We start from the raw sequence: 12,500 nt of genomic DNA, 5'->3' as shown, positions 1-12,500 counted from the left end.
GTCAAATATATCGTTTAGAAAAAATATTTATTTATCCAGGCATCTTAGTTTTACCAGTTTCATTATAGCGGAGCAGGTTATATTTGCTTGTATGTGGTATTTATTCTGTTCACAACGCGATCGTACAGCCAGGCTCCAGAGCTCCAGAGACCCCTATGCCAAGCCGAGCTGCATCACCTTGTGGCCGTCCCAGAGAGCTCCTGTTGCGGGTACAAGCACAGGGCTAATAGCTCAGTTGGTGGTGCTATTTTCCATTCGCTGAGTACGGTTATGATAATAATAATAATATTAAGAAGAAGAAGAATGAATATGTTATAGATATGGGTTTGTGTTAGGATTCATCAAGGGCGAATGGAAAATAGCACCACAAACTCCCCTATTAGCCGCGTTCCTGTACCGCAACAGGAGCGCTCTGCTCCGGCCGCTCCTCTGCTACGGCTACGGTTTCTGGAGCTCTGTAGCCTGGCTGTACGATCGCGAACTTGTGAACAGAATAAATACCACATACGAGCAAATATAACCTGCTCCGCTGTAATGAAACTGGTAAAACTAAGATGCCTGGATAAAGAAATAGTGAAGTAGCGATGTTGACGTTAGCTACGTTCGCAATACCACTCGTGGACAAGTAGCGACGTTGGCTACGTTCGCAATACCACGCGTGGGCAAGTAGCGACGTTGGCTACGTTCGCAATACCACGCGTGGGCAAGTAGCGACGTTCGTCAGGTTTGTCTTCTCAGTTAGCAAATCCACACGGGCCATAATTACGTGAGCTAACGTGAGTCACGCGAATGCCGCGACCAATGCACACATTGCTGACTTACTTCAGGCCGCCGCCGTCGCTAGGACAAAACGTTGTGAGTCACGTCAGTCCTCCTATCAAATACAATGGGAGTCGAATGAATTTCACTCACGTACGTGGCGTACGTTTGTCAGCTCCGTATGCAGCTCAGTTCGCTCCGTGCGGTAAGAAATGGCACATTTCACCCCCCATACACGCTCACGCTCACACACGCTCAAACATGCTCACACACACACACACACACACACACGCTCACGCTCACGCTCACACACGCTCACACACGCTCACACATGCTCACACACACACACATACACACACACACACACCTGTCTGCTGGAGGGCGAAGCGTCGCGGACGCGCTGGGCCACCTTGGCCAGGATGGTCACCATCCAGCTCTGCCGGTCAAACTCCTCCCGGAGCCCCCGGCCCACGCAGCACAGCAGGGCGCCCAGCAGGTGCTGGTACCTCCCACTGAACAGGCTGTCCTGGACCGCCTCCTTCAGCAGCCTGGGGGACACATCTGCTTCTAAGGCCGGATTCATAGTCCACGCAAACTACATAAGCGCAAGCAACGCAAGCTTCGCAAGGCCACCAAAGATCTCGTTGCGTCCTTGCGCGTGTCATGCCGAGATTTGTCACTTGACGCAAACAATAGTGCAATTCCTTTGTGTTTCCACAAAACAAAACACAGAACGCAAGCTCTCGAGTCATGTTGGAGCTTGCGTTCACAACGTAGCTTGCGTTGTTTACGTCGACTATGAATCAGGCCTAAAGCCCGTTCCAAAACAACTGAGCAACTCTTCTGGTATTAGTATAGTCTAGTATAACTCTTCTAGTATTAGTATAGTCTAGTGTAACTGTTCTAGTATTAGTATAGTCTAGTACAACTGTTCTAGTATTAGTATAGTCTAGTATACAACTCTTCTAGTATTAGTATAGTCTAGTGTAACTGTTCTAGTATTAGTAGTCTAGTATACAACTGTTCTAGTATTAGTATAGTCTAGTGTACCTGTTCTAGTATTAGTATAGTCTAGTGTAACTGTTCTAGTATTAGTGTAGTCTAGTGTAGCTGTTCTAGTATTAGTATAGTCTAGTGTAGCTGTTCTAGTATTAGTATAGTCTATTGTAGCTGTTCTAGTATTAGTACAGTCTAGTGTAACTGTTCTAGTATTAGTAGTCTAGTGTAACTGTTCTAGTATTAGTATAGTCTAGTGTAACTGTTCTAGTATTAGTATAGTCTAGTGTAGCTGTTCTAGTATTAGTATAGTCTAGTCTTACTGTTCTAGTATTAGTATAGTCTAGTGTAGCTGTTCTAGTATGAGTATAGTCTAGTATAGCTGTTCTAGTATTAGTATAGTCTAGTCTAACTGTTCTAGTATTAGTATAGTCTAGTGTAGCTGTTCTAGTATTAGTATAGTCTAGTGTAGCTGTTCTAGTATTAGTATAGTCTAGTGTAACTGTTCTAGTATTAGTATAGTCTAGTCTAACTGTTCTAGTATTAGTATAGTCTAGTCTTACTGTTCTAGTATTAGTATAGTCTAGTATACAACTCTTCTAGTATTAGTATAGTCTAGTGTAACTGTTCTAGTATTAGTAGTCTAGTATACAACTGTTCTAGTATTAGTATAGTCTAGTGTACCTGTTCTAGTATTAGTATAGTCTAGTGTAACTGTTCTAGTATTAGTGTAGTCTAGTGTAGCTGTTCTAGTATTAGTGTAGTCTAGTGTAGCTGTTCTAGTATTAGTATAGTCTAGTGTAGCTGTTCTAGTATTAGTATAGTCTATTGTAGCTGTTCTAGTATTAGTACAGTCTAGTGTAACTGTTCTAGTATTAGTATAGTCTAGTGTAACTGTTCTAGTATTAGTATAGTCTAGTGTAGCTGTTCTAGTATTAGTATAGTCTAGTCTAACTGTTCTAGTATTAGTATAGTCTAGTGTAGCTGTTCTAGTATTAGTATAGTCTAGTGTAGCTGTTCTAGTATTAGTATAGTCTAGTTTAACTGTTCTAGTATTAGTATAGTCTAGTCTAACTGTTCTAGTATTAGTATAGTCTAGTCTTACTGTTCTAGTATTAGTATAGTCTAGTCTTACTGTTCTAGTATTAGTATAGTCTAGTATAGCTGTTCTTAGGATATGAGACGGAGAGAGAGAGGGAGATACAGGTGGAGGAGAGAGACCAGAGTGAGGGAGAGGAGAGAGAGAGGGAGATACAGGTGGAGGAGAGAGACCAGAGTGAGGGAGAGGAGAGAGAGAGGGAGATACAGGTGGAGGAGAGAGACCAGAGTGAGGGAGAGGAGAGAGAGAGGGAGATACAGGTGGAGGAGAGAGACCAGAGTGAGGGAGGAGAGAGAGAGGGAGATACAGGTGGAGGAGAGAGACCAGAGTGAGGGAGAGGAGAGAGAGAGGGAGATACAGGTGGAGGAGAGAGACCAGAGTGAGGGAGAGGAGAGAGAGAGGGAGATACAGGTGGAGGAGAGAGACCAGAGTGAGGGAGAGGAGAGAGAGAGGGAGATACAGGGTGGAGGAGAGAGACCAGAGTGAGGGAGAGGAGAGAGAGAGGGAGATACAGGGTGGAGGAGAGAGACCAGAGTGAGGGAGAGGAGAGAGAGAGGGAGATACAGGGTGGAGGAGAGAGACCAGAGTGAGGGAGGAGAGAGAGAGGGAGATACAGGTGGAGGAGAGAGACCAGAGTGAGGGAGAGGAGAGAGAGAGGGAGATACAGGTGGAGGAGAGAGACCAGAGTGAGGGAGAGGAGAGAGAGAGAGAGATACAGGTGGAGGAGAGAGACCAGAGTGAGGGAGAGGACGATGGTCATTTATTTCAGGCCATGTGTGGTGAGTTTGTCTGGTCTGTGCAATTCCTAATCTCACCAGCAGGTGGCGAAGTGTGGGCATGACTTTGCTCTCCAGGGATACATGCATCATATGCAGATCCATTTCAATGACAGAGGTGTTTTGAGAGGTGTTTTTCACGTGTGTGCGTAAGCGTGTAGGAGGTGTATTCCGTGTGTGCATACCTGTGTGTGTGTGTGTGTGTGTGTGTGTGTGTGTGTGTGTGTGTGTCTCACCAGAAAAGGTAGTGTGCGATGCGGATGTCCCCTATGGCTCTCCGTAGGAGGAAACGCACCAGCGGGCTGTCCAGGTAACATTCATACTTCAGAGCCTGAGAGAGAGAGAGAGAGAGAGGGAGAGAGGGAGAGGGAGAGAGAGAGGGAGAGAGAGAGAGGGAAGGAGGGAGGGGGGGAGGGAGAGAGAGAGGGAGGGAGGGAGGGAGGGAGGGAGGGAGGGAGGGAGGGAGGGAGGGAGAGAGAGAGGGAGAGAGAGAGGGAGAGACAGAGAGAGAGAGAGAGAGAGAGATAGAGGGAGGGAGAGGGAGAGAGAGAGAGAGAGAGAGAGAGAGAGACATATAGAGTGTGCAGATGTTTTCCTTCCTTCAGATTATTTTTCTAATCCAGTGGATGTTGGGATGTGTGTGACTCGTCCCTCTGTCTTTAGGGATCTGGATGTTGGGATGTGTGACTCGTCCCTCTGTCTTTAGGGTGATGTTGGGATGTGTGTGACTCGTCCCTCTGTCTTTAGGGATCTGGATGTTGGGATGTGTGACTCGTCCCTCTGTCTTTAGGGTGATGTTGGGATGTGTGTGACTCGTCCCTCTGTCTTTAGGGATCTGGATGTTGGGATGTGTGACTCCTCCCTCTGTCTTTAGGGTGATGTTGGGATGTGTGTGACTCCTCCCTCTGTCTTTAGAGTGATGTTGGGATGTGTGGGACTCCTCCCTCTGTCTTTAGAGATCTGGATGTTGGGATGTGTGACTCGTCCCTCTGTCTTTAGGGATCTGGATGTTGGGATGTGTGTGACTCCTCCCTCTGTCTTTAGGGTGATGTTGGGATGTGTGTGACTCCTCCCTCTGTCTTTAGGGTGATGTTGGGATGTGTGACTCCTCCCTCTGTCTTTAGAGTGTTACCTGAACCAGCTGAGGCAGGAAGTCCAGCAGCTCAGGGTCAGAGATGGAGTCCATCCACTGGACCGCTGTTCTCCTCAGCTCCTGGTCTGGAAACCTGCCACACACACACACACACACTTTAAACACAGCTCATACATTCACACACATACACACTTTAAACACAGCTCATACATTCACACACATACACACTTTAAACACAGCTCATCCATTCACACACATACACACTTTAAACACAGCTCATACATTCACACACATACACACTTTAAACACAGCTCATCCATTCACACACATACACACTTTAAACACAGCTCATCCATTCACACACATACACACTTTAAACACAGCTCATACATTCACACACATACACACTTTAAACACAGCTCATACATTCATACTCATACACACTTTAAACACAGCTCATACATTCACACACATACACACTTTAGAAACAGCTCCTATATCACCATTACTCGCCACACACATTTGATAATCAAATATCGTTAAGATACTGTACACTTCAAGTCTCAAATATACAATAAGATATGCGAAGACACGAATATAACTTCAATTATTAGTATAGTATAACCATTCTGGTATAAGTATAGTCTAGTGTAATTGTTCTAGTATTAGTATAGTCTAGTGTAGCTGTTCTAGTATTAGTAAAGTCTAGTATTGAACTGTTCTAGTATTAGTATAGTCTAGTGTAACTGTTCTAGTATTAGTATAGTCTAGTGTAACTGTTCTAGTATTAGTATAGTCTAGTGTAGCTGTTCTAGTATTAGTATAGTCTAGTGTAGCTGTTCTTATATTAGTATAGTCTAGTGTAACTGTTCTAGTATTAGTATAGTCTAGTGTAGCTGTTCTAGTATTAGTATAGTCTAGTGTAACTGTTCTAGTATTAGTATAGTCTAGTGTAGCTGTTCTAGTATTAGTATAGTCTAGTGTAACTGTTCTAGTATTAGTATAGTCTAGTGTAACTGTTCTAGTATTAGTATAGTCTAGTGTAGCTGTTCTAGTATTAGTATAGTCTAGTGTAGCTGTTCTTATATAAGTATAGTCTAGTGTATCTGTTCTTGTATTAGTATAGTCTAGTGTAGCTGTTCTAGTATTAGTGTAGTCTAGTGTAGCTGTTCTTGTATTAGTATAGTCTAGTGTAGCTGTTCTAGTATTAGTATAGTCTAGTGTAGCTGTTCTAGTATTAGTATAGTCTATTGTAACTGTTCTAGTATTAGTATAGTCTAGTGTAGCTGTTCTAGTATTAGTATAGTCTAGTGTATCTGTTCTAGTATTAGTATAGTCTAGTCTAACTGTTCTAGTATAAGTATAGTCTTGTGTAACTGTTCTTGTATTAGTATAGTCTAGTGTAGCTGTTCTAGTATTAGTATAGTCTAGTGTAGCTGTTCTAGTATTAGTATAGTCTAGTGTATCTGTTCTAGTATTAGTATAGTCTAGTGTAGCTGTTCTAGTATTAGTATAGTCTAGTGTAGCTGTTCTAGTATTAGTATAGTCTAGTGTAGCTGTTCTAGTATAGCTGTTCTAGTATTAGTATAGTCTAGTGTAACTGTTCTAGTATTAGTATAGTCTAGTGTAGCTGTTCTAGTATTAGTATAGTCTAGTGTAGCTGTTCTAGTATTAGTATAGTCTAGTGTAACTGTTCTAGTATTAGTATAGTCTAGTGTAACTGTTCTAGTATTAGTATAGTCTAGTGTAGCTGTTCTAGTATAGCTGTTCTAGTATTAGTATAGTCTAGTGTAGCTGTTCTAGTATTAGTATAGTCTAGTGTAGCTGTTCTAGTATTAGTATAGTCTAGTGTAGCTGTTCTAGTATTAGTATAGTCTAGTGTAGCTGTTCTTATATTAGTATAGTCTAGTGTATCTGTTCTTGTATTAGTATAGTCTAGTGTAGCTGTTCTAGTATTAGTGTAGTCTAGTGTAGCTGTTCTTGTATTAGTATAGTCTAGTGTAGCTGTTCTAGTATTAGTATAGTCTAGTGTAGCTGTTCTAGTATTAGTATAGTCTATTGTAACTGTTCTAGTATTAGTATAGTCTAGTGTAGCTGTTCTAGTATTAGTATAGTCTAGTGTATCTGTTCTAGTATTAGTATAGTCTAGTCTAACTGTTCTAGTATAAGTATAGTCTTGTGTAACTGTTCTTGTATTAGTATAGTCTAGTGTAGCTGTTCTAGTATTAGTATAGTCCAGTGTAGCTGTTCTAGTATTAGTATAGTCTAGTGTATCTGTTCTAGTATTAGTATAGTCTAGTGTAGCTGTTCTAGTATTAGTATAGTCTAGTGTAGCTGTTCTAGTATTAGTATAGTCTAGTGTAGCTGTTCTAGTATAGCTGTTCTAGTATTAGTATAGTCTAGTGTAACTGTTCTAGTATTAGTATAGTCTAGTGTAGCTTTTCTAGTATTAGTATAGTCTAGTGTAGCTGTTCTAGTATTAGTATAGTCTAGTGTAACTGTTCTAGTATTAGTATAGTCTAGTGTAACTGTTCTAGTATTAGTATAGTCTAGTGTAGCTGTTCTAGTATAGCTGTTCTAGTATTAGTATAGTCTAGTGTAGCTGTTCTAGTATTAGTATAGTCTAGTGTAGCTGTTCTAGTATTAGTATAGTCTAGTGTAGCTGTTCTAGTATAGCTGTTCTAGTATTAGTATAGTCTAGTGTAACTGTTCTAGTATTAGTATAGTCTAGTGTAACTGTTCTAGTATTAGTATAGTCTAGTGTAGCTGTTCTAGTATTAGTATAGTCTAGTGTAGCTGTTCTAGTATTAGTATAGTCTAGTGTAACTGTTCTAGTATTAGTATAGTCTAGTGTAGCTGTTCTAGTATTAGTATAGTCTAGTGTAACTGTTCTAGTATTAGTATAGTCTAGTGTAACTGTTCTAGTATTAGTATAGTCTAGTGTAGCTGTTCTAGTATTAGTATAGTCTAGTGTAACTGTTCTAGTATTAGTATAGTCTAGTATAGCTGTTCTAGTATTAGTATAGTCTAGTCTAACTGTCACATCTCCAGGCGGTGACCTGACCCCAAACTGCCCAATACCGTGCCACCCTACCCTGGGGTGACACCAATGTGTCTGGCTCTGACACAGTGTGACAGGCTGAACTGCCGACCACGTGCCTGGTGACAGTTGCCCCGGTAACTGTGACTCTAGAGACCGTTGCCCAGGCTACTGTTGCCTCAGTAACAAGCAGAAGGTTAGTGCTTTCTAAGAGATGTGTGTGCGTGTCACATGACCTTTCCATGTCTGTGTGTGTGTGTGTGTGTGTGTCTTACGAAGCGTGCAGTAGTCCGAGGGCGTCCAGGTGGTTGAGACACGCCCACTGGCGCAGCAGGGCGTAGACGTCGGGTAGACACGCCCACTCCCAGCTGGGGGCGCTGGCGAGCACCAGGGGCAGGGCGCCGCTCTCCGCCTGGCAGAACGCCCGCTTCTCCCACAGCAGACGCCTGTCCTCCGGAGTCAACCTGGACACAGGGGGGGTCAACCAGGGGGGGTCAACCATGAGATCTCTACCTGGACACAGGGGGGGGGGGGTCAACCATGAGATCACTACCTGGACATGGAGGAGGGGGGGGGGGTCAACCATGAGATCACTACCTGGGCACAGGGGGGGTCAACCATGAGATCACTACCTGGACACGGGGGGGGGGGGGGGGGGGGGGTCAACCATGAGATCACTACCTGGACATGGGGGGGGGGGGGGGGGGGGGTCAACCATGAGATCACTACCTGGACATGGGGGGGGGGGGGGGGGTCAACCATGAGATCACTACCTGGACACAGGGGGGTCAACCATGAGATCACTACCTGGGCACAGGGGGGGGGGGGGGGGGGGGGGTCAACCATGAGATCACTACCTGGGCACAGGGGGGGGGGGGGGGGGGGGGGTCAACCATGAGATCACTACCTGGACACGGGGGGGGGGGGGGGGGGGGGTCAACCATGAGATCACTACCTGGACACGGGGGGGGGGGGGGGGGGGGGGTCAACCATGAGATCACTACCTGGACACAGGGGGGTCAACCATGAGATCACTACCTGGACATGAGGGGGGGGGGGGGGGGGTCAACCATGAGATCACTACCTGGACATGGGGGGGGGGGGGGGGGGTCAACCATGAGATCACTACCTGGACACAGGGGGGGGTCAACCATGAGATCACTACCTGGACACAGGGGGGGGGGGGGGGGGTCAACCATGAGATCACTACCTGGACATGAGGAGGGGTCAACCTGGGCACAGGGGGGGTCAACCATGAGACCTCTACCTGGACACGGGGGGGAGGGGGGGGGGGTCAACCATGAGACCTCTACCTGGACACGGGGGGGAGGGGGGGGGGTCAACCATGAGACCTCTACCTGGACACGGGGGGGAGGGGGGGGGGTCAACCATGAGATCTCTACCTGGACATGAGGGGGGGGGGGGGGGGGGGGGGGGTCAACCATGAGATCTCTACCTGGACATGAGGGGGGGGGGGGGGGGGGGGGGGGGGTCAACCATGAGATCTCTACCTGGGCACAGGGGGGGGGGGTCAACCATGAGATCACTACCTGGACATGGGGGGGGGGGGGGGGGTCAACCATGAGATCACTACCTGGGCACAGGGGGGGGGGGTCAACCATGAGATCACTACCTGGACGCAAGGGAGGTCAACCATGAGATCACTACCTGGACGCAAGGGAGGTCAACCATGAGCTCCCAAAGGCTGATTCAATACCCGGGATGATGTGCAGGGCAGACCTGGCCCAAATACTTACATTACCTTTTGAGTGTTTGATTTGCGTTACCTTGTGCTCAACTGCCCATACAGTAGGTCAGTCCCATAAGTGATTTATGTCCAAGTGTCAACGGTGAAGCAAATCAAGCAGACCTCAGTTACTTTCAAACTGACCCCGGCCTCCGTTCAAACTCCTGGATTTTTCCAGGATTTCCATGACCGTGGGAAACTTGTTGACAGAAGATGGTATCTAGTGTTGTATCCCAGGTTGAGCTGGGGGGGGGGGGGGGGGGGTAATATTATTAACTGTTGTCAGTAGATGGTATCTATCCCAGGTTGAGCTTGGGGGGGGGGGGGTAATATTATTAACTGTTGTCAGTAGATGGTATCTATCCCAGGTTGAGCTTGGGGGGGGGGGGTAATATTATTAACTGTTGTCAGTAGATGGTATCTCTCTCAGGTTGAGCTGGGGGGGGGGCGTATTATTAGTTTTGGGACTGAGGCAGATGGAAGAGCAGTGAGAGAGATCCTGACCTCCTCGACCCCTGACCTCCTCGACCAACGCCAGGAGCAGAGATGAGGAGGGTGTTGAGGTCGTAGACCCCAAGAGGTGGTCCTACCTGTGGATAGCGAGATACGGTCTGTGACCTGTGACCTGGTCACTATCTCGTTGAACCACTCCCCTCCGGCAGGAAGCTGTGGTCCGTCAGGACCAAGACCTCACGCCACAAAAACAAGATTCTCCCTGACCGCTACCAGCCTCATCAATAAGGCCCGTGTCCCCCTCTGTCCCCTCTCGACTCTGTCCCCTCTCCGACCCTGTCCCCTCTTGACCCTGTCCCCTCCCGACTCTGTCCCCTCCCGACCCTGTCCCCTCTCGACCCTGTCCCCTCCCGACTCTGTCCCCTCTCGACCCTGTCCCCTCTCGACCCTGTCCCCTCCCGACCCTGTCCCCTCCCGACCCTGTCCCCTCCCGACCCTGTCCCCTCCCGACCCTGTCCCCTATCGACCCTGTCCCCTATCGACCCTGTCCCCTCCCGACTCTGTCCCCTCCCGACCCTGTCCCCTCTCGACCCTGTCCCCTCTCGACCCTGTCCCCTCCCGACTCTGTCCACCCTCGACCCTGTCCCCTCTCGACCCTGTCCCCTCTCGACTCTGTCCCCTCTCGACTCTGTCTGGCAGGTTGTAGGTGTAGATGTTATAAAGGACGGGGGTCAGGACAGATCCCTGGGGGACGCGGTTCTGCCCGTGTGCAGTGAGGCGTGTGACCTCACAGGGACGAGGAGGGGGTGGAGCTCCGACATCAGGAGATCTCTGGAACTGTGTATTGAGGGGACATCAGAGCGTATCACTGCTCGCTTTCAATCAATCAATCAATCAATCAACCAATCAACCAATCAAACGCTCGCTCTACCGCAGCTGCGCCGGCAAAGCCTGGCGAAGACGAGCTGGAGCAGAGGTGAGGGAAACAGGCTTTACACTCGTCACCTTTGGCCTTTCCTTTGACCGCTTCCTCTAGCCGTAGGCCGCCGCCCACTCTCGCTTCATCCAATTATAGAAACGGCTCTTTCAAATTAATTGATCCGCAACCGGCTTGAGGGGCAGTCCGGAACGGAACAAAAGAGGCCGAAATTGAAGAGCCATCTACATCTACGGTGTCAAAGCAGGGACACGTCATGTGAATATAGAAGCACAGGAAGTGATGCGACCCAGCGAGGCGCTAGAGGAGATGGATGATGTGGTATCCACCGAGCCACCGTCAGGTCCAGCTCTGCTGAAAGCCTTTGAAACCACCTGGTTGAACCTTCCAAAGGTTACTTCAACTCCCAATATTGACAGAGGATTTTTAAGAGCCAAGAAGTGACATTTTTGGCAAGGTAGAGTAAACTTAAGATGTATGTATTGTAGACAGATTCAAGATTTGTTTCATTTGTCACATGTAATACGTATGTACTGTACGTATGTATGTACGTAATGTATACATACAGTAAAGGTCAATGAGTACACACACACACACAACTAAACTACGACAGCATATCAACCGCACACAAGCATACTTAAAAGTGCTCAAGCATGCTTAAGAGTGTTTAATGTATACATACAGTAAAGGTCAATGAGTACACACACACACTCAACTAAACTACGACTGCATATCAACCACACACAAGCATACTTAAAAGTGCTCAAGCATACTTAAAAGTGCTCAAGCATACTTAAGAGTGTAGAATGTAGTGGCATCTAGGGGAACGGACTTGGCATCAAGTCCAGGGGAGGGGGGGGGGGGGTTCAGTTGGTTGGAATCTGTAACCTCACCTGCACACGCTCTCACACACACACACACACAAACAAATCACAATCTTTAACTACTGTAACAGATCCGCAGGAGAAGACTGGGGACAGTATTTCCTCTGTTAGGATTGGCTGCTCTCTCACTGGCACGGCTGTTTCTATTGGCTGAGAACACAAGTGTCAATTGTTAGGACTGGCTGATCTAGTTGGACGCCGATTGTTGCTATTGGACGACCTGATCGGATCAACTTCCTGCTCTGAGAATGGTACTGTATTTATGAGGAGACCGGTAGATAGACCTCCATTTTGTTCGCCGTCTTTCTCTATTGATATGAAGAGAAAGAGGTACTGTTCTTCATTGTTTGGGTAAGGTTGGTTCGTCCTCTCCCCCCCTGGCTCGGGGGCCGAGGGGGCTATCCTTTTACCACCCCGAGCCTGGGTGAGGGGGGTCACCGGGGCTATATATCCGGGCACACCTCCAGCGTAGGCGTACTTCCTGGAGACTGTGATCGGCAGGTCGTAGGTGTAGATGTTATAAAAGAGGGGGGCTCAGGACAGATCCCTGGGGGACGCCGTTCTTAAGGCGTCTCAACCTGCTTCGCTGTCCGCTACCGGTGGTGAGGGTGAAGCTGCGGTTTCAGACAAGCTCCATGATCATGCTGACCATGTGCCTGTCCGGCAGCAGGCGGAGCAGCTTGCAGGTGAGGCCGCGGTGCCATACGGTGTCGTAG

The 12,500-nt window shown here is 47.3% G+C and overlaps 1 protein-coding gene across 1 annotated transcript in view; it reads right to left on the bottom strand.

Moving 5' to 3' along the window:
- pik3c2b (phosphatidylinositol-4-phosphate 3-kinase, catalytic subunit type 2 beta) overlaps window positions 1-12,500 on the bottom strand; it is a gene marked incomplete at its 3' end in the record, with an annotated part of 65,758 nt that overhangs the window by 17,432 nt on the left and 35,826 nt on the right. The window contains exons 15-18 of the mRNA XM_084445968.1: window positions 8,039-8,316; window positions 4,763-4,856; window positions 3,867-3,961; window positions 1,127-1,307 (exon numbers count right to left, since the gene is read on the bottom strand). Of these exons, the coding sequence (XP_084302094.1) occupies window positions 1,127-1,307; window positions 3,867-3,961; window positions 4,763-4,856; window positions 8,039-8,316 (648 nt within the window). The remainder of the gene's footprint in view (window positions 1-1,126; window positions 1,308-3,866; window positions 3,962-4,762; window positions 4,857-8,038; window positions 8,317-12,500) is intronic.

The sequence above is a fragment of the Borostomias antarcticus genome (genome assembly GCF_949987555.1).
Source record: "Borostomias antarcticus genome assembly, chromosome: 11".
Classification (NCBI taxonomy): Eukaryota; Metazoa; Chordata; class Actinopteri; order Stomiiformes; family Stomiidae; genus Borostomias; species Borostomias antarcticus.
This window is presented reverse-complemented; position numbering and strand designations above follow the sequence as displayed.